At 43.1% G+C, this 24,320-nt stretch overlaps 1 protein-coding gene across 1 annotated transcript in view; it reads left to right on the top strand.

Moving 5' to 3' along the window:
• TTC27 (tetratricopeptide repeat domain 27) overlaps positions 1-24,320 on the top strand; it is a 170,686-nt gene that overhangs the window by 49,685 nt on the left and 96,681 nt on the right. Inside the window, exons 9-10 of the mRNA XM_008061877.2 lie at positions 1,344-1,410; positions 16,410-16,523. Coding sequence (XP_008060068.1) covers positions 1,344-1,410; positions 16,410-16,523 — 181 coding nt within the window. The remainder of the gene's footprint in view (positions 1-1,343; positions 1,411-16,409; positions 16,524-24,320) is intronic.

The following is a 24,320-nucleotide window of genomic DNA, read 5'->3' as shown; positions in this document are numbered from 1 at the left end:
GTTGGAGTCTCACTATGTTGCCCAGACTGTAGTGCAGTGGTCGCTCCCAGCCACCGCAGCCTCGACCTGCTGGGCTCCGGCGATCCTTCCTCCTCAGCCTTCCGAGTAGCTGGAATTATAGGCATGTGCTACCACGCTCGGCTGATTTTTTGATTTATTGTAGAGATGAGGTCTTGCTGCCCAGGCGGGTCTCGAACCCGCGGGCTCAGGCAATCCACTCACCTCAGCCTCCCAAAGGCGCGGGATTACAGGCTGAGCCGCCGAGCCCGGCTGATTTGTGGTATCTTAATAAAAAGTGGCTGGGCAGTAGCTTATGCCTGTAATCCCAGCTCTTTGGGAGGCTGAGACGAGAGGATTGCCTGAGCCCATGCATTGGAGACCAGCCTGAGCAACATGGTGAGACCTCATCTCTACAATAAATCAATAAATTAGCCATGTGTGGTGGGCACACACCTGTAGTTCCAGCTACTTGGAAGGCTGAGGAGGAAGGATCTCCTGAGCCCAGTGGGCCGAAGCTGCATTGACCGTGAGAGTGCCACTGCATTCCAGTCTGGGCGACAGAGTGAGACTCTAACTCAGAAAAATAAAATGAAAATAAAAAACCACCCCAGTAAAAGTGATTTCCTCTCATTATTGTGTTTCTGTGATTCATGTTGTTTACATGTGGCTGCAATTTACTTTGCAATATAGCATTCCATTAGGTGAATATATAGCAACTTACCATTTTTCTTTTGGACATTAGGATTGTTTCCAGATTTTTTCTGTTACACACAGTATGACTAGAGATATTTATGTGTGTGATTCTTGATACACCCGTTCAAGAACTTTTCTGGGTTCTATGCCTACGATGGAGTTACTGAGTCAAAGATATGTGAACGTTAACTTTATAACATAGTGCCAAATTGTTTCATAAAATGATTCTGCTAGTTAGATCAGCAGGCTCTAATAATCGCTATGGTTCTGCCTCTTTGACAACATTTTAATTTTTTCTGTCTGGTATATGCAGTAATAACTTCGTTTTTGTTGGCATGACCTTAATAAATAAGAATTGGTGCTATAATAATTCTTTCATCATCTTTGCTGAGTAGTACAGATTGAATTTCTTTTTTCCTAGTAAGATAAATTATGTTGACCTTTAATACACCAGCCACATTTTATTTGTCAGTATTTTATTACTTTTTATACTTTGGCAAACTCATATCTATATTTGAATATAATATCATAATATTTAAATACATGCTTTCAAATATGTAAAATATAGCAGCTTTGTTTTAAAAATTTTATTTTATTAGATGTAACATGCATTTTAGGATTAACTTCTTTTTTTTTTTTTTATTTTAAAGCACAAATTTTCAAAAGAATAACCCAGTGCATAAATTAACTGAAGAGGAGCTGCTGGCGTTTACATCAGTGAGTCATGTCTTTTTTCTTTCCATTTCATTTTTTTTCTTGTAAATTATTTTGCCTCTGGTATGTTCTTGCCTCAAATTGTTCATGTTGAAATGCTGCTTTCTAAGGAAATTAAGGGGGGAAATAAACCTCATTTTAGCTTCTAAGTCACAGTGTCTTGCTGCTGATTTAAACATAACCGTTTTTCTTTGTACTTGCTTAGATTTGAAAGGAGTAACCAAATATTTCTTGTTCATTGTGTTATTCTGGGGACTATGCTACTCTTTTGCACATAGTAGGTGCTCAGTAAATATTTGTTGAGTCTATAACTCGGATGCCTAAAACTTAGGTTGATGCCTGCATGGACATGGTGAGAAAGAGTGGGTATGGAACCAGGGTAGCATGGGTGAGAAAGGTCAGAAGGAGGGGTGTCCAGGGCAGGGATGCTCATCTGTGCTCAGCTGTGTGGAGCTTCAGGCGAGAAGAGGGGACTGGAGGAGAAGAGGGGACTGGAGCAGCCGTGGGAGTTGACAGTTGGGAGCACATTGCTTTCCTCTGGGCCAGCATTGGAGGACTGTCCATCTGGATCGCTGCCTCATTACTGAGGGTTAAGAGGGAATGGGGTATAAGGAAATAAAGCTGTTAGTCAGGGAGCACAGCTATGGAGGAGTGACCGTGCAAAGGAGGCCAGGTCATGGAGATTTGAGGACTTGAGATCAAGGAATGGTTATTAAGAAAGGTCATGGAGGGAGGAGTCAGTCAGTATCTTTTTGTCTTTATAGATTAAAAAAGGTACAGTGTCCTTTCAGTGCATACAGTTTGCTTAAGGTAAATCACTTTTTCTTTTTTTTTTGAGTTGGAGTCTCACTCCGTCACCCAGACTGGAGTGCAATGGCCGGGTGCGGCCACCGCAGCCTCGACCTGCAGGGCTCCTGTGATCCTTCCACCTCAGCCTTCTGAGTAGCTGGAACTGCATGCGCGCGCTACCACACCCAGCTCATTTTGATTTATTGTAGAGATGAGGTCTCGCCAAGTTGCCTAGGCAGGTCTCAAACCCCGCAGGCTCAGGCAATCCACTCACCTCAGCCTCCCAAAGGTGCAGGATTACAGGCTGAGCCACCGAGCCCGACTGGTAAATCACTTTTTCAAAGGCATTTTTAAGATCGTAGTTAGGAAACAGGTTAGGATTCTGATGTTTTCTTCCTTTGTTATTTTTCAGATAAGACTTTTCTCTGATCAAAAGGAAAAGCTTGTTTTATACTGTGATGCAGATTTTGCAGATGACTGTGTCCTACATTCACTCTTGGTCAGGTGTGAATCTTTGGAGTCCCCTGGGTGCCTGTATTCTCTTTCCACTTCAGTATTCTTAAAACTCTGCGGTGTGTTGTATCGTTGGATCATGTTTGTTATTGTATGTGGAAATGTCCCTATTTATTCATTACATGTGCTATAAGGAAATTGACAAGTGTTACCTTTTTTTAAAGGGCATATAAAATGTATTATGTGCCTTTCACTTACTCCTTCAGTTAATACCTGTTATACTTAACATATACAGGCATCATGTTGGTCATTGGGATACGGCAGTAAGCAAACTCTTTTCTGGCGCTTAGATGAATTTACATTCTTATGTGGGAAATATGTAGCAGATGAAGAGAGAACTAGATATTCAACAGAAGTGCTAAGGGGAAACATAATGCAGGCTAGGGGACAGAGGGGACATGGGTGTTTCAGACAAGGTAATCCGGTAGGATGTCAGCGGGAAGGTGACCCTGAAATGGATCTGCGTGAAGTAAGGGACAGGGAAGGCCATGGAGGGTCTGGAGTGGCTGTGAGCTTGAGTCAGGGTAAGGAAGTACAGAGCTGGATGGGGACAAGTGTCCAGGTGACACATGGTGACCCGGAAGCTTGGCTTTCTCTGATGACCAAGGGAAACAGGGACGGGGCATATGAGAGGAAATGTCCCTGCTGGCCTCCCATGGAGAGGTTGGTCAGTGGTGGCATCTTCTTGGAATTGGTCTCATAAGTGGTTTATCATGTTATATACATTATCACAGTTATCCTGAAAAGACACTAAAACACTCTTATTTTGCATTCAGACATTTCATTTTTTCCACATGTCTTGCGGGTGGGGACATTTTTCTTTCCTTCCTTTAAAATGTGTCTTTTTAAAACTCATTCTTGCTCCACTGGACTGTGAGGTACTTCTAAAGTCACTAACAGGTGACTTCTGATGGTAGGTGACATGTTGTTCCAAACTTTCCATGAAGGTCATGAATTGAGGTTTTCCCCAAGGGCTTTCTGCCGCCTCATTTTCCTGCTCTCTCTTCTCCTCTCACTCTCTCCCAAAGTCAGAACTGACCTGAGGATTGGTGTCTTTTTGGAGGAAAGCTGTTTGATGACGGTGACTCACTGTGCCAGGCCTGACTCTTCTAAAGACATGAGTTTGTTAATCCCAAGTACATCTTTTTTTTTTTTGAGTTGGAGTCTCATTCTGTCGCCCAGACTGGAGTGCAGTGGCCACTCCCGGCCACCGCAGCCTCGACCTGCTGGGCTCCGGCAATCCTTCCGCCTCAGCCTTCCAAGGAGCCGGAATTGCAGGCATGCGCTACCACGCCCGACTGATTTTTTGATTTATTGTAGAGATGAGGTCTCCCCAGGCGGGTCTCGAGCCCGCGGGCTCAGGCAATCCACTCACCTCAGCCTCCCAAAGGCTCGGGATAACAGGCTGAGCCACCGAGCCCAGCTCCAAGTACATCTTTAATTAGTGAGGCGTAGGACAAGAAGCTTCCATGCAAGGAGATTTTTGGGAGCCCATGTGTGCTTCAAGCTCTGCACCAATCTCCACTCCCCCTTTAAAGATCCTAGTTGAAACATACAAAATACGCCAGAGAGACCCAAGGCAGCCCTCGTCAACTCTTCCCTTCATGTGCCAGTCCTTCCTTTTATCCTTTCTTTGTGTGGGTACTGAAGTAGACAATATGATGAATTAAAAGTGGCCCCTAGTTTTTTTTTTTCCTTTTGAGTTGGAGTCTCACTCAGTCGCCCAGACTGGAGTGCAGTGGCCACTCCCAGGCACCGCAACCTCGACCTGCTGGGCTCCGGCGATCCTTCTGCCTCAGCCTTCCAAGTAACTGGAAATACAGGCATGCGCTACTACACCCGGCTAATTTTTTGATTTATTGTAGAGATGAGGTCTTGCCAAGTTGCCCAGGCGGGTCTTGAACCCGCGGGCTCAGGCAAATCACTCACCTCCCAAAGCGCAGGATTACAGGCTGAGCCACCAAGCCGGCCGGCCCCTAGTTTCAATGAAGGAAGATACTTTGTATCTTATATAACTGCAAAGGAGTGCAAATGGCCCTGACTAAAGATAGTTTGCCTTACGATTTTTTGGAATTTGCAGTGGTGTGAAAGTGATACGCATTCGTAGTAACTGTACTCGGAGTTCCCATGCAGCCCTTCTGCTGATCACTTTCAGTGCAGTGTTCAGTACATGACATGAGATATTCAGTACTTTATTATGGAATAGGATTTGCGTTAGATGCTTTTGCCCAGCTGTAGGCTAATGCAAGGGTTCTGAGCACCTTTAAGGTGGGTGTGGCTAATCGAGGATGTTTAACAGGTTAGGTGTGTTACAGGCATTTTTCACTTAGGATATTTTCAGCTTACGATGGACTTAACCAGGATGCGTCCCCATTGTGTGGCGAGGAGCATCTGTGCTTGAGACGGGAGGTACCACCTTTCGGTGCTGGCCACGTCTGAATTCTTGCACTTTTATCTGTGCTTCTCTTGCTGTGAGGGCTGTGTTTTGGCTTATATTATAACAATGTATATGTCTTTTTCTTTTTTTTTTGAGTCAGAGTATCATTCTTTCACCCAGGCTGGAGTGTAGAGGCACGTTCACGGCCACCACAGCCTCGACCTGTTGGTTTCAGGTGATCCTTCCACCTCAGCCTTCCAAGTAACTGGAACTACAGGTGCGTGCTACCACGCCCAACTAATTTTTTTGGTTTACTGTAGAGATGAGGTCTTGCCATGTGCCCAGGCTGGTCTTGAATCCATGGGCTCAGGTAATCCTCTTGCCTCTGCCTCCCAAAGCACTGGGATTGCAGGCATGAGCCCCTGCACCAGGCTTGTGTATGTCTTTTTCTTGCAAGAGTATAAACTTCCAGCTTTAGAGACTGGGCTCTGTTCTTTTCTAGGTCCTTTGCAAGGGCCTGTGCTTACTCATAGTGTGTCTCAATAAATGCATGCAGAGTAAGAGGAAAAATGAAAGCTGGGTATTACAATCCCCCTACTGGGAATATACCCGGAGGAACTCAAATCACTCTATGAAAAAAATAACTTGATGAACTACGACGCAGCCGCAAAGAAGGACAAAATTGCAGCAGCTTGGATGGACTGTAATACTGTGTGATCTATCACAGAAATAAAGAACTGAGTATCACATGTTCTCACTAATAAGTGGACCTTGAACAATTATCATAATACTATAAGAAAAGGATTGTCAGTAGTGTGTAACTGCCAGGGGCAGGGGATGGGATTAGCAGTTGTGAGATTCTTCTGGGGGTGGGAGGGCATTAAAAGAAAAATGAAAAAGAAAAAGAAAACCAGGAGCTATGGCCCAGAGGAGGGCAATTTCTGTTCTGGGCGGCATCACTCCGCTCAGCTCTGTGACTTGGGAAGCCCTGTTTGAGCAGGGACAGCCCCTCGTTCATCTTTCCCTTCTGTAAAATGGGGCAATAAGTGATGGACCCTTTTCCCCACACCAGTAACATCATTTGAAGGCCACACTGCCGAATGTATGAGAATGAGCTCTGGAGTGGCTGGAGGCTGGTCGCTGTGGCGTTCCGTGACGAACCAGGCCACCCCCATTTGTAGGAGAGCATTCCTGTTTTCAAGCAGCCTAGATGGGTCGGACCCATTTGGAAATGGCCGCAGATGTGGAAGAGAAGAGAACAGAGAGGAAAGAAACAGCAGAGTCTTTCTTGCTGGGCATCTGTTTCCGGCTCTAGCAACAGCTCGGTGGCTTGGGTGGGACGGGGTTGTGAACCGTTTGAGGCTGTGAGGTGTCCTCTTCTGCTTGCAGAAGAGTGAGAGTAGTGCAAGTCTTGTGGCTCCTGGCAAAGCTTGTAAGCTTGGAAGCATGTGGAGAGATGGGGACTGCGGCTGTGTGGTATTTGGTAAATACTTATCAACTAAACAAAGGAATGGCTTATTGGTCCTGAATTTTGTTCAGTTTTGATGAACTATCCAAAAGTTTACTAAGATAATGACAAAAGCCCTTTTTCAAAGACATTTTGGCAGTGTTTTCATGTTCGTGCTACGTGTTCATATACATGTGAAATACGTTGGGAAATGCTTTGATTCAGCAAAGTCAGAAACTTGTCCTAAGAGGAATAGCTTTCCTTAAGGTTGTCATAATGTGGTGCTGTTTCTGAGACATTAAGTCTGCATGTTTCAGAAAAATTGACTGAGTCATGGTAAAAATAAGCCATATTGTTCTCTCAGCTTGTTAATTTAAAATTAGCTGTGTTGTCTACGTTATTTCCTTTCAGATGAGCCAAGTCAGTGACATTCAGTAACGTTTTTAATTTCCTTTCATTGTTTTAAACGGGAACAATTTAGCGAATTCATACAGGTGTTTCAGTTTTCATTGGCAAAGGTTTGTTTAAGTGTGAATTGGCATTGGCAGCTTGCCTTCAGACAGTCCCAAGGTCTCTAAATGGAAGACGGAAAAAGACCTTTGGAAATTGCACATTATACTGATTGTGTGTGTTTTCTGTTTTGCTGTTGTTTTTACAGCTATTTGATAAATGCTTATCTATGACCTCAACAGTTTTCTAATCATCTTTACCCATTAAAATAATCACCTACTTTTCAACTAGGGAATGCTCATTTCTTAATGTATTCAGATAGGCAATAAAGCCGTGAGTTCGTGGGGTACTCCTGAGAGTTAATTACTTCAGAAGAACTTCACAGCGTAGAAGAAGCACAGTGACACCTGAGCAAGACAAAACCATGCCTATGCGCGTCATGGTCAGCTGGCAAACATAAAGCATCAAGGGAATGTCTTGAGAGCACACAGAAAAGGAGAGGGAGCAATCATTGCAGAGGCCTTGACCTTTCCGCTGGGAACCATGCTGCTTAGTTTGTCTGCTCTTTTTTGTAGCTCTTTCAAATCAGAACTGACCTGCTGACTGATCACCTTTCCCCCCCCCCCACAGATAACCGTGTCTTAAGGTTAATGCTTACTGTGAATGTCTCTTCCAGCCATGTTGGAGTAACTGGTTCTAGACTCGAATTTCCATTGTCAACAGCTACAAGACTAGCCAAAATATGACACAGCAATGCATTAAAATGATAATAAGTCATGACCAAGTAGTGTTTATGGGTTTAATATGAAACAATGCAATTCACCTTACTAGTATAGTAAGGGAGGAAAAGCTGTATGATTGTTTTAATAGAAATAGAAAAACCTCTTACAAAATTCAACACCTGACTAGGAATAGAGAGGAATGTCAACCTGAGAAAGTGCCGCTATGAAGACTCTGTAGCTGAAACCATTTTGGTGACAAGTAAGCTTCCTTCCTAGGCTCAGGAAGAAGGCAAGGCCACCTGCTTTCCCACTTCTGTTCTCATTGGACGGGAGCCTCACTTTAGTGCAGGAGACAAGATGAAGATATAAAAGACATGCAGATCAGAAAGGAAGATGTCAAGCTGTCTCTGGGCATGGGTGGCATGATACTAGTTTTCTGCAGGATCAGCGTGAAAGCTACCAGAGCCAATGAGCAAGGTCTGAGAGTATAAGGTCCACATTAAACAGTCAGTGATGGCTGGGTGCGGTGGCTCACACCTGTAACACTTGCATTTTGGGAAGCTGAGGCAGGAGAGTTAAGGCGATTTATTTTGCACGTTTATTGCTTTGTTAAAAGGTTTTGTATCATGTAAAAGGTTTAGTAGATCGAGTGTCTATTGTATAATGAATGGCTGTTTATTGTAGAAAACTTGGAAAATACAGGAATGGAAGTCTTTAAAAAAGTTTTTTTGGTAGAGATGGGGTCTTGCTATATTACACAGGCTGGTCTTAAACTCCTGACCTCAAACCATCCTCCCACCTTGACTTCCCTTGGTGCTGGAATTACAAGTGTGAGCCACTGTGACCAGATCTTGCAACTTTTCTGAAGGAGATAATAGATTTTTAAAAATCTGAAATTTACAAATTAAAAGAAAAACCCACTGGGCATGGTGACTCACACCTGTAATCTCAGCACTTTGGGAGGCGGAAGTGAGTATCTTGACTGAGGCCAAGGGTTCAAAACAAGCCTGGGAAACTTGGTTAGATCTCATCTCTATAAAAAATAAAAAAATGAGCTGGGCATGGTGACGCACGACAGTAGCTCCAGCTACTTGGAAGGCTGAGGCTGAAGGGTTGCTTGAGCCCAGCAGGTTGAGGCTGCTGTAGCCATGATTGTGCCACTGCTCTTTAGTCTGGGCGACTGGATAAAAAAAAAAAAGTGGTACATATACATGATGGAATATTACACAGGCATAAAGAAGAACAAAATTTAAAAAAAAAGAACAAAATTATGAACTTTGCAGCAACTTGGATGGATTTAGAGTCTATAATACTCAGTGACCTCTCACAGAAACAAAGAACTGAGTACCACATGTTCTCACTTATAAACGGACCCAGAACATTTACCATAATACTATAAGAAAGGGATTGGCAGTAGATGGAAACTGCCAGGGATGGGGGGTGGGGGAGGACATGACATCAATAAGAGTACCTGATCTCAAACCAGGCAAAGTAGGGACCAGAGGTAGGCCCAGACTTTGCCTGTATGATGACAACTTGTATACCTAATCCTGAATTGTACCCCATTATTTTAAAATAAAAAATAGTAATTAAAATAAAAAACCTCTGCTAGGTACATTATTCAGAAAATGAGCAAAGTCCACCATTGCCTCATGGCTAGATAACCATTCTTATTTTGGGTTGAAGATAAAAACAGCCGGGCTCGGTGGCTCAGCCTGTAATCCCACACCTTTGGGAGGCTGAGGTGAGTGGATTGCCTGAGCCCGCGGGTTTGAGACCCGCCTGGGCAACTTGGGGAGACCTCATCTCTAAATAAGTCAAAAAAAAAATTAGCCGGGCATGGTAGCACGTGCCTGTAATTCTGGCTACTTGGAAGGCTGAGGTGGAAGGATCGCCGGACCCCAGCAGGTTGAGGCTGCAGTGACTGGGAGCGGCCACTGCACTCCAGTCTGGGTGACAGAGTGAGACTCCAACTCCAAAAAAAGATAAAAACAGGCTCTGCAGAACACACCCAGGTCACTGTTGACCTTCTGTTTCTTTCTAGGTGTCAACTGTGTCTTGCCTCAGAACTCTCATTCCTGCTAGATCCAGTACTTTCCAGGGACCTCTCTGCTTTTGGCCAGTACCTTTCTTTGTAGGTGTTGTACTGGTGGGTGATCTTAGTAGCATAGGAAATTGGGAAGAGTTGAGAAATAAACCTAGAGAGATAGATTAAACACAAGAAGGGGGATGAATGGACCAGAGATCAGAGACTTCCACTCTGGTAACATGGCCGGCAAGGTGTTTTGAGAGACCCCCTGCTCACAGGTAACCCCCATAGGAAGCCCTGTGGTGGGGCTTATGTTCCCAGATAGGAGAAGTATGCAGGATGGAGGATAAGATGGGTGATGTTAGATATTAAGGAGTCCTGTTCGAACTCATAACTTCACGTTTCTGGTTTTGGCCATCTTTGAAGCTAAAACCCATAGGCCTTTGGACATTATGAGTTGACATGGTGTTAAAAGGTGAAGAGTTTAGCCAGAAAGTAGCTCGTGTGTTTTAACTAGACCTACTTTCCATGGCGGCGTGGAAGGTACAGCTGGGCAAGCAGGTGACCTGACCTCCCAGAAGGCAAGAGGGTTTTCTTTTTTGAGGCAGCCACATGACCGACAGAGCCCTCTATCTGGTGCCTTTGCTTACTATATGAAAATCTTTATCGCAGGCAAGAGAGTTTTAAAAACTTAATAGTAGAAAATTCAGAATCCCAAGATTTGCCAAGCATGCTACTAGATACGTGGAAGAAATAGATACTTCTTCATGGAACTCGCCTGCATGGAATTTTTTAATTTAACCCAGATCAGATAAATGTGTGAAAATATAATTAGTGATACTAGGCAGTTTACACTACAGATTGAAAACCTAGATAAGTAAGTCCCTGAGTTGCTAAGAAAGAAAGCGTGTATCTAGGCCCAGCAAAGAAAGCTTTGTCCCCAAGGGAGGACTCGAGTTGGCCCTTGAAAGCCAACTGGGGCCAGGCAGAGCCAAGCAGAATGAGCAGAGGCCAGGAGCCAGGAGTCAGCTGGGCTGGCTCCTTCAGTGTGTTGGAAGAGATGTGGAGTTGCAGTGAGACTCAGGGACACATCAATTGGAGACAGTTTTTAAATGGCCTGAGAACAAGGGTCGGGGCTGGGACTGCTAGTCCACTTCTCCAGGGGGTCAAACCTAGATTCCACTTGGAGTTTTAAACTTACTGTCATTTGGTACTGATTTTAAAATTGAATGCTCCCAGGCCAAATGTGGTGGCTCACACCTGTCTTCCAGCACTTTGGGAGGTGGAGACGAGAGGATTGCCTGAGTCCAGAGATTTAAGACCAGCCTGGGTAACTTGGCAAGACCTCATCTCTTCAATAAATCAAAAAATTAGCCAGGTGTGGTGGTGCATGCCTGTAGTTCCAGTTACTTGGAAGGAAGGCTGAAGCAGAAGGATCTTCTGAGCCCAGCAGGTCGAGGCTGTGGTGGCCGTGAGCATGACACTGCACGCCAGCCTGGGTGACAGAGGGAGATTCCGACTCAAAAAAAAAAAGTATGCTCCTTTAAGTAGATTATTCAAAAGGAAGAGCATTCTGCTTTTTCTAGTATCTCTTCGTTTCCTGCTTTCTCAGCCAGTCTGACCTGGGTAGGCATCTCCGATGTGGCTTCAGTGTAGCCAAGCAGTTAGGTACAAGGAGAGCCCGGAGCCACGGTGCCACGGTGATTATGTTCAAGGAACAGACCAGTTGTCTGTCATCTAGATGGGTCCTAGTGACCTTTGGAAGAAGATTATTTGAAATATGCCCAGTGATAAGAACGAAAAGGCAATTTTTTTCTTTTTTTTTTGAGTAGGAATCTCACTCTGTTGCCCATGCTGGAGTGCAGTGGCATGCTCATGGCCACCACAGCCTCGACTTGCTGGACTCAGGTGATTCTTCCACCTCAGCCTTTAAAGTAGCTGGAACCACAGGCACACGCCACCACGCCTGGCTAATTTTTTGATTTATTGGAGAGACAGGGTTGCCCAGGCTGATCTCAGCCCATGGGCTCGGGCAATCTACTCTCCTCGGCCTCCCAAAGTGCTGGGATTATAGACGTGAACCCCCACGCACGGCGGCAATTTATTTTTAATAGAAACAGCACTCCTGAGCCTCTTGGATGGTGGGATCAGACATTTTCTTTGCCACTTTTCTGGGGCATGAGGGAAATGTTGCATATAGTGGGCAACTGTTAGCTGAATAAAATAAAAAGACTCTCTGTATGTATTTATATAGCTTGCCATGTGTGGAGATTTACTTTCTAGTGTGAGTTTAAGTGGTGTTCACTGGCTTTCCCATTTCAAGCAGGTAGCGGAGTTTCCTTGGATGTTGGTATGACTATCTGCTCAGGTGGTTTACCTTCTTTTTTCAGAGAGAAAAACAGGCTTTATTTCTGAACTGTTTTTAAATTAATTAGTTTAAAAATTAACAACATTGAATATTAACAAACATCATTGTTTTTCAGTGCTGCCTTTAGGAGAATACAATTTATGGAAATGGCTTAAAAGGCTAGAAAAATACTGTTGTGCAGTATTTACAACTTGCTTTACCAAACAATAATAAGTAAGACATTCAAGCATGGGGGATCTTTTTCTCTGTTGTTATTGCCTCTTCACGTATAATAATTATTCATTTATTTTAACCAACTATCTCAGGATCAGTAGAGCTTACCAAATAATTTTTGAATGAACAGTTTTGTTACATTGTCTGGTACATTTTCTAAGCAACTACGAATTTATTTTACTTCTACGTTTAGAATCAGATTAGTGGTTCTTCTATTTATCTATCTGTAAAGCAGAACAAATTTTCTCATAGACAGTATACATACTTCTGTGAAAATTTGGATCTAAAAAAAAAAAGCATTTAAAATTTGTCTAAGTTAGGCCGGCATGGTGGCTCGTACCTATAATCCCAGCACTTTGAGAGGCTGAGGTAGGAGGATCTCTTGAGCCCTGGAGTTCAAGACTAGCCTAGGCAGCATAATATCTTTACAAAAGCAATAAAAAAATTAGCTGGGAGTGGTGGCATGCACCTGCAGTCCCAGCTACTCGGGAGATTGAGGCAGGAGAATGGCTAGAGCCCCGGAGACCAAGACTGTGGCAAGCTGTGATTGTGCCTCTGCACTCCAGCCTGGGCAACAGAGTGAGATCCCACCTCAAAATATTTATATATAAAATAAAATGTGTCTTAATATAAAAATACCACCTCCCATCTTGTTAACACTTATTAAATCAGATTTGTAAATGTTTACACTGATCATTTTTAAATCGGCTGAATATGTAATTTGTACATGGGATTAAGTGAACTATTTTAAATCAACTTCAAATTACTAAAATTTCAGGTGGTGTATCTCAAAGTGGGAGGTGCCTATTAAGGCTTTCAGAGCAGTGGTCTCTTATCTGTCTCCCTTTTGTTCTTAGAATATCTTCTTACATTCCTTATCCACAGTTGCTGAAGTGGATTGATCCCTTAATTTATAAAACATTGTAACTATAAATAAAAGAAATATTACTAGAGTTGATTTCAATATTCACAACAATCATAAAAATATTGAGCACATGAAAAGGTATACCTGAAAAGGTTTACTGGCTCAGTGAGTGACTCTTTATAGATTCTGTTCAGTGGGAGTTGAGAAATGAGAAAACTTCTCTGAAAACAGGCACCCTGATGTCATCATCTCACATGTGTGGCTTCTTGCCTCGCTGTGACGCAGAGCAATGGTGGGGGCTCCATCTCGGGGCTGCAGATGGCAGAAGGTTCTTTAGTAGGGTCCTCACCTGGATTTTTATCCAAATACTGCCAATCTAATGAGCAGATATTTCATCAAGTGACTGTAGTTAATAGACTACATGGTTAAAAATAAGACAGCGCTTACAGCTATGTGATCCCACATGGTGGATCTAGGGTGGTCACATTCACAGAGATTAAAAGCCGAATGAGGGTGGCCAGGGACTAGTAGGGAGGGAGAGTGAGACTTGTTTAATGGTGTAGAGTTTCAGCTGCAGGATGAAGCGAGTTCTGAAGGTTGCTTGTACAGCAGCGTGAAAGCACTTCACATTCTGTACTGTGAGCTTAAAATTATTAAGATGGCAAATTTTATGTTATGTGTGTTTTACCACAATTTTAAAAAATTAAAAGAAAAAGCATTTGTAACAGTGTAAAAAAATCCCCATCAAATTCCTAAGAGAAAGCCTGTTAAAAGATTTATGAAGTCTCTATGGCATTATTCAGAGAAATTAGTGGAAACAGAAATAAATGGAGGGCTAGACCTTGTTCATGGAGGAGTCCATATTTTAACGTTTCAGTCTCTCCAAATTAGCCTACATAATGGATACAACTCTTAACAATATGTTGGCAGTTTGATTTTGTTGTTGTTTGTTTTTGTGGAACTCAGCTGACTTTAAAATCCATATGGAAATGCAGAGGGTGAGAGCAGCTCAGGCTGTCTCAAGGAGCAGCAGAGCTGAGGTCTGAGATTGCTGGGTAGAGCAGGACCTTGGTGAAGATGGTACTGATCAAGACCGTGCTTATCCCGTGGGTCCTTGGACAGGCGGCGGTGGCATCACCTGGGCGCTTGTTAGACATGGACTTTCTCTGGCTGCACCCTAACATCCTATCGAATCAGAGCCTCTGGGGTTGGGGTCAAGGTCTCTGTTTTCATGAGCTCTCTAGTTATTTTTATGCACTTTAAAGTTTGAGAAACACTGAATTAAGACACTTTGGCACGGAAATACAAACCACCCAGTGGTCTAGAAACAGATCCGTATGCATATGGTTCATTTGGTTCATGATGAAGGTAGATTGCAGTACTGCAGAGAAAGGTGGACTTTTCAATAAATGGCACCAGATAACTGACATAGCCACATGGAACACAAGGTCTTCACCATAAAGCATATGACATATAAAAACAGTTTCAGACAGATCAAATCTCTAAAAGTGAAAAGCAAAACTCTAAAGCTTTTAGAAGACAAATGTAAAACCTCTTTGAGACCTTAGGATACAAGAGCTCTAACCATAAAGCAAAAAATTATAAACTATACTATGTTAATGTTAAGCACATCTTTTTTATCAAAGTTACCATTACTATTTGTAAAGCACTTAGACCAGGGCCTGACCAGCACATCGAATGTGTTATGCAAGTGTTTATTAAGTACAAATAATTACATAATAAAACAGCAAAAACAGGAGACATGGATCCACAGCAAATAACATCCTGGTTGAGAACCATTGTTGTAGAAGTTTTACAGTGAGTAGTTCCTGTGTTTCCTTCGGAGCAAGAGGCTAACCCTTCAGTTATCCAGGCTTTGGTCATCTCTGTTACTTAGGACCAGTTTTGGAGCAGACTATTCAGAAATGTTCAGAGCATTTCTGAGAAATAAATGTGAATCGTTGGGGTTAAGGTTTTAGTGGTTAAAAATTTAAATACCTGTAGGGTTCAGGCAGGCAATCCAAATGAGTACAGTGGTCTGGCATGGTACCATAAGGAGCTGTAGGTTGAAGACTTCTTGCTAACCTATCACGGGAGTTTGGAGTTATGAATGAATGTAACCAAAGACAATGCTTTAAATGATCTTAACCTAATAGTTGTTAAAGTTTACTACACTTGAGAATTACCTGGGGAGTATTAAAAAAAAAAAGACTCTCAAGAGATTTGATGTACTTTTAAAAATTACCAAAAGTTTCTCAGGTGCTTCTAATGAGTACCTAGTTTTTGAATGATTACTTGTACTAGCTAGGAGGTTCCACACCTGACTTTAGAAACAAGCAAAGGATCAAGGCTGGCATCAATTTTCAGACAAACAGATGCTTCCTCTTTATTCCAGTGATCTTTATGCAAAGGATCACCTAGAGACAACACTGGGTTCCAAGCCTTTGTCAGAGAGAGTTTCCGTTGTGTTCCTTACACTAGGTGGTCTCATTTATCACAATATATTTTGTCCCTGTTTTCACTCACTTAGTACTTGCACCGTATTTCCCACTGCGTTTGTGGCCATATTTAGTAGTTTCTCCTACATTTTCTGAATTGTTGGCAGACACAACTTTCTCTGAGGTTAGGTTTGAGTACGTGCATATTCAGGTTTTTTGTAGGTTGGTATTTGTTAAGATGCTTCTTCTGGGAAAGTGTCTTAGCTAACATTGGAAACTCTTTATCCTAACCGAGGCCATAAAGTATATGTTTTTTGGGTTTTTTTTGAGCTGGTGTCTCACTCTGTCATCCAGGCTGGAGTGCAGTGGCATGCTGCTCACAGCCACTGCAGCCTCGACCTGCTGAGCTTAGGTGATCTTTCCGTGTCAGCCTTCCAAGTAGCTGGAATGACAGGCATGCACCACCACACCCGGCTAATTTTTGTGATTTCTTGTAGAGACGAGGTTCACCAAGTTGTCCAGGCTGGTCTCAAACCCCTGGGCTCTGGCAATCCTCTCACCTCGGCCTCCCAAAGTGCTGGGATTACAGGCCGGGCCACCGCGCCCAACCAAGGGTATATTTTAGAAGAGTTTTCTGTGATAGAGAGAGAAAACAGAATAACTTTTTGCCTTTTGTTGCTGAGATTTTCAAATATGTGTTCAGCTGTCTCCTGATATTTTTGTCCTATTCATGATGGACTTGCTCAGTGTATCCCTTCTTACTGCGGTCTTTTTTCCTCCTCTTTCATCAGTGTCTGCTTTCACAACCGAAGTTCTGGGCCATTCAGACATCAGCCTTGATCCTCCGGACAAAACTTGAACGAGGAAGTATACGCCGGGTGGAACGGGCCATGAGACAGACACAGGTAGGAATTAATGTGGCCATTCTTGTTTTTCTTCCAGCTCTCTGTTGCTATTGGTAAGCACACATGTGCGTTATAAATAAAAGGATGAGGTAGTTTGCATTTTACTCAAACACTTTGTTATTATTTAGAGTATAAGTGCTAGAATTGGACTTGTTGGCACCAAAGCCCAGCTCTGTCACTTAGTAGCTCTGTGACCTCAGTATTTAACTTCTGTAAGCCTCATTTTTATCATCTGCAAAAGAGGGTAATAATAATAACTAAGAGACCTATAAGAGTTAATAAAAAAGACATACAGTTACACAGTATACGTTGTATCAGGAAATAAAATTCATCCTGATGCAAAACTATTCAGTAATAAACTAATAAGCACATGCAAAATTAATCCAGATTCAGGCATCATTCTTCATTTAATACTAATGTTTATTTCGTCAAATAAGTCAGTAGCATTTAGTCTCGTTTACACAATGTTCAATAAACTATCCATGATGTAAATTTATTACCAAAAATTGGAAATACTGCAAAAGATAGAGGATTTCATAAATTTGATGTCTTATTCTGTGCTGCTTCAACGAAATGCCTAAGACTGGGTAATTTATGAAGAATAGACATGTATTTCTTTGCAGATCTGAAGTTGGGAAGTCTAAGATTAGACACCACCGTCTAGGTGTCCTCATGTGTGTGGCAGAATCGAAAGAGCAGAACCAGCCCCTCAGGCCCTTTCCAAGGGCCCCAGTCCCTAGGTCACCTCCTGTAGGCCCCATCTCTTAGTACTGTCACGTTGGCCTTTAAAAGTCTTGGCTTGTTAATTTGGGGGGACACGTTCAGAACACAGTAGTCAATGAAAGTGATTATTTTTTAAAGTTTATTTTTTATTTATTTTTTTTGAGTTGGACTCTCACTCTGTCGCCCAGACTGGAGTGCAGTGGCCACTTCCAGCCACCGCAACCTCTGCCTGTTGGGCTCCGGCGATCCTTCCGCCTCAGCCTTCCAAGTAGCCGGAATTACAGGCGCGCGCTACTACACCCGGCTGATTTTTTGATTTATGGTAAAGACGAGGTCTTGCTGCCCAGGTGGGTCTCGAACCCGCGGGCTCAGGCAATCCACTCACCTCAGCCTCCCAAAGATGCGGGATTACAGTCTGAGCCACCGAGCCCGGCTAAAGTTTATTTTGTGACCATTTCAAACCTACACAAAAGTTATAAGAACAGTACAAACCCCCACATCCTCTTTACCATGAGACCCTGCTCAGTTTTCAACTGTCCTGATAATGTCCTTTGCAGCACAGGGATCCAAGTATGGCATTTAGCTGTCCTTTCCTCTCAGTCTCCTTCAGTCTGGAACAATCCCCGGTCCTCCTTTGACCTTGCGGGTTTGATGTTTTTGAAGATTACTGGCTGGTTATTTTGAGACAGCCCTGCCATTTGAGTTCATCAGATATTTCCTTATGATTTGGTTCAGGCTATACAATTTTGGCAGTGATATGACAGAAGTGTTGTCATACACTTCTCCCCTTGGGCAGCATTTGATGATGTTCATTTATTGTGTCACTAGGGATGTTATTTGGTCACTCAGGTAAGCTTCTGTTTGTGAAATTTCTCTCAGTGTAAAGTTACTCTTTTCCCGTTGTAATTAATAAATATATGGGCGAGTAACTTTGAGATGGTCCTGTTTATCATCCAGTAAATAAGTAAACTAGTAAACGAAAACTTTCGTCCACTAGTTTTAGTTTACTTTTGCCCACTAGTTTTAGTTTACTTATTGATTTATTAGCATTTTTTACTTACCACTATGCTAACAAGAAGTTTGAATATTAATTGTTGTTTACATTTATTGTTGTTTCATAATTATTTCATAAGTTCTTAGTTCCATTCTAATGTAGGAGAAACATTTCTCCTTCTCATTATTCCTCCATGTGCTTATTTATTTGGGTTTGTTTGTTTATAGAGATGGGGTCTTGCTGTGTTGTCTAGGCTAGACTCAAACTCCTTGGCTCAAGCAATCCTCTCGCCTCAGCCTCCTTAAAGTGCTGGAATTACAGGCATACACCAACACATCTGACCTTTCTGGCAATTTTTTTTTTTTTGAGTTAGAGTCTCACTCTATCACCCAGATTGGAGTGCAGTGGCTCGCTCCCGGCTACCGCAGCCTCAACTTGCTGGGCTCCGGCTATCCTTCCGCCTCAACCTTCCAAGTAGCTGGAACTACAGGCATGCGCTACCATACCCAGCTAATTTTTGATTTTATTGTAGAGATGAGGTCTCACCAAGTTGCCCAGGTGGATTTTGAACCCGCGGGCTCAGGCAATCCACTCACCTCAGCCTCCTAAAGCACTGGGATTACAGGCTGAGCCACTGAACCCGGCTTTTCTTTTTTTTTTTTTTTTTTTTTTAACAAAGACAAGGTCTTGCTATGTTGCTCAGGCTGGTCTTGTACTCCTGGGTTCAAGCAGTCCTCTCCCTCAGCCTTCCAAAGTGCTGGGATTATAGGTATGAGCCACTGCACCCAGCCCATGTGCTTATTTATTTGAACACGGACTCAAGGATTCTAATTTCATTTGATGAGATGTACCTTATATTATTTATTTGTCTTACACTTAATTTTTTTTTTTTTTTGAGTTGGAGTCTCACTCTGTCGCCCAGACTGGAGTGCAGTGGCCACACCCGGCCACCGCAGCCTCGAACTGCTGGGCTCCGGCGGTCCTTCCGCCTCAGCCTTCCAAGTAGCTGGAACTACAGGCGCACGCTACCACCCTGCCCGGCTGATTTTTTGATTTATTGTAGAGATGAGGTCTTGCTGCCCAGGCGGGTCCTGAAGCACACTTAATTTTTAATTGTGACACAAGTTTAGCTCATTAAAATAAGATGAGCTTAAATATTGAGCATATTATTTGTTACTGTATTGAAAATAAATCCACTATCAGAATGCTATGGTCAAAGCAGGAGTGGATTTTCTCTGTATCAGAGAATGCTGATTTTAAAGCCACAATATCTGTCCTCCCGACTTCTTTACTATCACAGTAGAACCTCCTGAATCATATCCAGGCACAGGACTTCTTACCCTCCTTGGCAAGGAAGAGGGATCATGGGACAAAGATATCTCTGGTCTAAGGTGGTAACCCCAGTTCTCCTGTTTCCCAGCCAACAGGAAAGGACACAGTGTTGGGGAGCATACTATTCCCTTTTAAGGGCATGACCCAGAGATGTCTTGCAGGCAGCAGAGCCCCTTGACCAGTTCTGAGTCAATTTTGTCTTAGTCCATTTCTGCTGCTATAACAACACCTCAGAGTGGGTGTATCTTCATAAGTCAGTTAGAACTTTTCTGTAAGAAAGATTTGTTCCTCCTCTTCCATTGACTCAGTCAGTCATTTACAACAGTGTGGGCTCATGTATATTTATTTTTATACTTTGAGTTGTAATCAAATACCATTGACCCTTGAACAACATGAGAATTAGGGGCACTGACCTGCATGCAGTCAAAAATCCATATATACCTTTGACTCCTGAAAAGTATTAACTGCTAATAGTTTACTGTTGACTGGGAGTGTTATCGGTAATTTGTGAAGACATTTATTTCTCACAGTTCTGGAGGCTGGGAAGTCCAATGGCATGGCACCAACATCCCATGGCAGAAGAGCAGAAGGTGAGAGTGAGCATGTGGGAGAGAAAGCTCTTCTCTATAACTAAGCCACTCCCACCATCCCCTACTACAACAAAAACTGTGCTAATCCATTCAGGAGGGTGGAGCCCTCATTACTCAAGCACCTCCCAAAGACCCCACCTCCTAATACTTTTTTCAGATTTTGGAGCATTTCAGATTTCGAATTTTCAGATTAGGGATGATCAAAATGTACCTCGTTCCCCTGGTAGGATAGATATAGTGAGAAGAACATTTCATCTCTGCAGCACTCTTCCCCAAAACCCACAACCCCAAGCTGAGTATGAGAGGACATCAGAAAAACCCCACTGAGAGACATCCCACAAAATAGGTGCTCTTTAGAATTGTCAAGGTCATGGAAAAACAAGGATGGAGAAACCGTCACTGATCAGAGACACTGATGAGACGTGATGACCAAATGCAGTGTGGTATCCTGGATTGAATCCTGGGGCAGTTAAAGGACAGTGGAAATATTGGTGAAATACAAGTAAAGCCTATCGTTGAATGAATAGTAACATCCAAAGTTAATTCCTTAGTTTTGAAAAATATATCATGATTAGGTAATATGTGAACATTAGGAGAAATCAGGTGAAGAATATGTAGAAACTCTGTAGAGTATCTTTTCAAAATTTCTGTACATCTAAATATATTCCTAAATAAAAAGTTTATCTTAGAAAAAAAGTGCATTGCCGGGCTCGGTGGCTCAGCCTGTAATCCTGCGCCTTTGGGAGGCTGAGGTGAGTGGATTGCTTGAGCCCGCGGGTTCGAGACCCGCCTGGACAGCGAGACCTCATCTCTACAATAAATCAAAAAATCAGCCAGGCGTGGTAGCGCATGCCTGTAGTTCCAGATACTTGGAAGCCTGAGGTGGAAGGATCGCCAGAGCCCAGCAGTTCGAGGCTCTGGTGGCCGGGAGTGGCCACTGCACTCCAGTCTGGGCAACAGAGTGAGACTCCAACTCAAAAACAAAAAAACAAAAAAAATGCATCTTTAAAATAAAAAATTTTTTAAAAAAGGCAAGACAGGCTGGGCTCAGTGGCTCAGCCTGTAATCCCAGTGCTTTGGGAGACTGAGGTGAGTGAATTTCCTAAGCCCGGGGGTTCGAGACCCGCCTGGGCAACTTGGCGAGACCTCATCTCTACAATAAATCAAAAAAATTAGCTGGGCATGGCAGCGCATGCCTGTAGTTCCAGCTACTTAGAAGGCTGAAGTGGAAGGATTGCCAGAGCCCAGCAGGTTGAGGCTGTGGTGACCGGGAGCGGCCACTGCACTCCAGTCTGGGCAACAGAGTGAGACTCCAACTCAAATAGATAAATAAATAAATAAATAATTAGCCAGGCATGGTAGTGCGTGCTTGTATTTCCAGCTACTTGGAAGGCTCAGGTGGGAGGGTCGCCGGAGCCCAGCATGTCAAGGCTGCAGTGGCCGGGAGCGTGCCACTGCACTCCAGTCTGGGCGACAGAGTGAGACTCCAACTCAAAAAAAATAAAGAGAGCTTAAAATACATATATACAGCTCACCTGTATTAAAAATCTATTAGTTGCTAGGTTAAAAGCAGATGTTTATCTGGATTGAGTGAAGTTTTTGTTTTAAAAAAAGAAAAATATTTGTGAAAACAAAAACCGTGTTCCATTCCGGTAGCTCTCTCTGTGTAAGCCTACTGTTTGACAAACCAGTGAAAGGGCTACCAAGTGCTATAAATACTGGTGCTACTCACTTTGTTAGCAAACATTTGTTGAATTCTTAGTTTGTACCAGGTACTGTATTGGGTCCTGAGTATATTAAGATGATTAATACATAATCTTTGACTTCAAAGCACTTAAGCTCTGAGGACCACATTATTTGTCTTGGAATTATTTTATATTCCGCTTCTTTTTAGCCACCACCTCAGCCCTAGTATTTCTCTCAGCAAAATACTATACAGTCACCATATCTTCTTGCTTTTCTTTCTGTACAGTGTTCAGTCAGCAGACATCCTGTGGAGGGTCTCATGTGTGCTCAGCAGTTATCTCGTACTGTTGTTATCATTGTACCTTTTTCCCATACTTGCCATCTCATTTCAGGTCCTACTCTGTGATTGTCAGAGTCTGTTTTCTCCAGAAGGATGAGGTGGAGCTAGGGGTGCAGGCTGATAGCAGGTGCAACACCTGTTGAAAAGAAATACCAGGAGGCAGTATGGGGCTTAGGACAGGTCAAACTGAGGTGCTGGCCCCACAACTCCTGGGCGTTTCCCATCATGATGTCCCCTTGGCTGAAGTGGCCAGGCCTCCATTCTCTGCCTTCTCTTCCTCTCCCTTGATAGAAGCGCTTCAGGAAGGGGCACAGCCTCAGGCAAGGCCCTCTCTGTGCTGAGGTGACTCTGGCACAGCTGAGAGCCCAGGAGATCCGCACACCTGCTGCCCAGCTGGGCCCAACACAGGGCAGACAGGAAGGTGAAGGTGCAGTTCACAGTCAGCTTCTTCAGCCTCATGATGCATTGCCCCATTGTCTTACATGATATTTATTTATTTAGAGTCAGAGTCTCACTCCACTGCCCAGGCTGGAGTGCAGTGACATACTCATGGCTACTGTAGCCTTGACCTGCTGGGCTCAGGCAATCCTCCAATTTCAAACCTCCCAAGTAGCTGGAACTACAGGCACGTACCACCATGCCTGGCTAATTTCTTGATGTATTGTAGAGATGAAGTCTCACCAAGCTGCCTGGGTAAGTCTCGAACCCTTCGACTCAGGTAATTCTCTGGCCTCTGGCTCTCAAAGTGTTGGGATTACAAACGTGAGCCGCCATGCCCACCCTAAATTTTATGTATTAAAAGTTTATTTCACACAAAAACAGCAGAATGTTGAAATGACTAAAATGTTAATATGATCAAATATGCATATTTTATTAAAATAAGTATATAGTTTCTTGTTCAAGGAAACTATCTTTTTTTTTTTGCATTATAAAAAGCAGTTTGGCCCGGCTCAGTGGCTCAGCCTGTAATCCTGCACTTTGGGAGGCTGAGGTGAATGGATTGCCTGAGGCGGCAGGTTCGAGACCCGCCTGGGCAACTTGGCAAGACCTCATCTCTACAATAAATAAAAAATTAGCCAGGCGTAATAGCGTGCACCTGTAGTTCCAGCTACTTGGAAGGCTGAGTGGACGTATCGCCAGAGCCCAGCAGGTCGAGGCTGCAGTGGCCGGGAGCGTGTTACTGCACTCTAGTCTGGGCGACAGAGTGAGATTCCAACTCAAAAAAAAAAGCAGTTTGTCTTTTTGGGCAAAGTTTTGTTCTTCTTAATACAAATAGTACTGGAATACATTCACTCCGTAACAAAGGACACATTGGCCTAGATATTATTTGCTTTGTATTTCTTTCTTCCATTAACTGTGGCATATAAAATAATCAGGCCATCATTCATATTTCTTTTGTTGTGGCAAATTAAACTAAGTAGAAAGGTAAATCTTTGATGTGTTTATAAGCATATAGCTTTTCAATTCTAACCCTGCATTCATTGGAATTGTGAAGATTATGTTTTTAGATGTCAAATAACAAGAATGTGCTTGAGTGGAAAATGCGATTTAAAGGAAGAGTCAGATCACTGTGCTCGAGCATTTTGTCCTCGCCTGGTCCTTACCTTATCCTGGTCTCCGTTTTGCCATCCAGATGATGCGTTATCCAGGGAGCTGTGTGGCTCCCCCGCCTGTAGGGCACAGTTAAGGAGTTATCACTCCTGCCTCTCCAGGGTAGTGCCAAAGAAAAAACCTTTTTACTCCCTCAACCCTAGAGTTTTGGAAACTTGCCAGACCATGTGACAGGATGAATGTACAATTTGTCTCAGTTTCTGTCACTGTTGAGCCACTGAGCTCATAATGTGAACTTTTGCCAGTTCCTCTGATTCTGTTTGATATTACTGTTTGTTGAAGTTACTCCATCCTTGAAGAATAAGAGGAAAATCACTTTGAAATTACATGTATATATTGAAACAATGGTTTCTTAAAATTTTGTTTTAGTTTCTGTGAAGATGTATTTCCTTCCATGTCTGCATAAAGTGTTAACATGATAACCCTTGTTAAAGCTGGAGCAAGAATAAGCTAGAAGGGACCCAGAGAGAAAAGCTTAACCTTGTCCTGGTACATGTTGAGGAAGTGGAGGTGTGATGACA

Source organism: Carlito syrichta, unplaced genomic scaffold (assembly GCF_000164805.1).
Source record: "Carlito syrichta isolate Samal-C Ts95f unplaced genomic scaffold, Tarsius_syrichta-2.0.1 Scaffold305633, whole genome shotgun sequence".
Lineage (NCBI taxonomy): Eukaryota > Metazoa > Chordata > Mammalia > Primates > Tarsiidae > Carlito > Carlito syrichta.
This window is presented reverse-complemented; position numbering and strand designations above follow the sequence as displayed.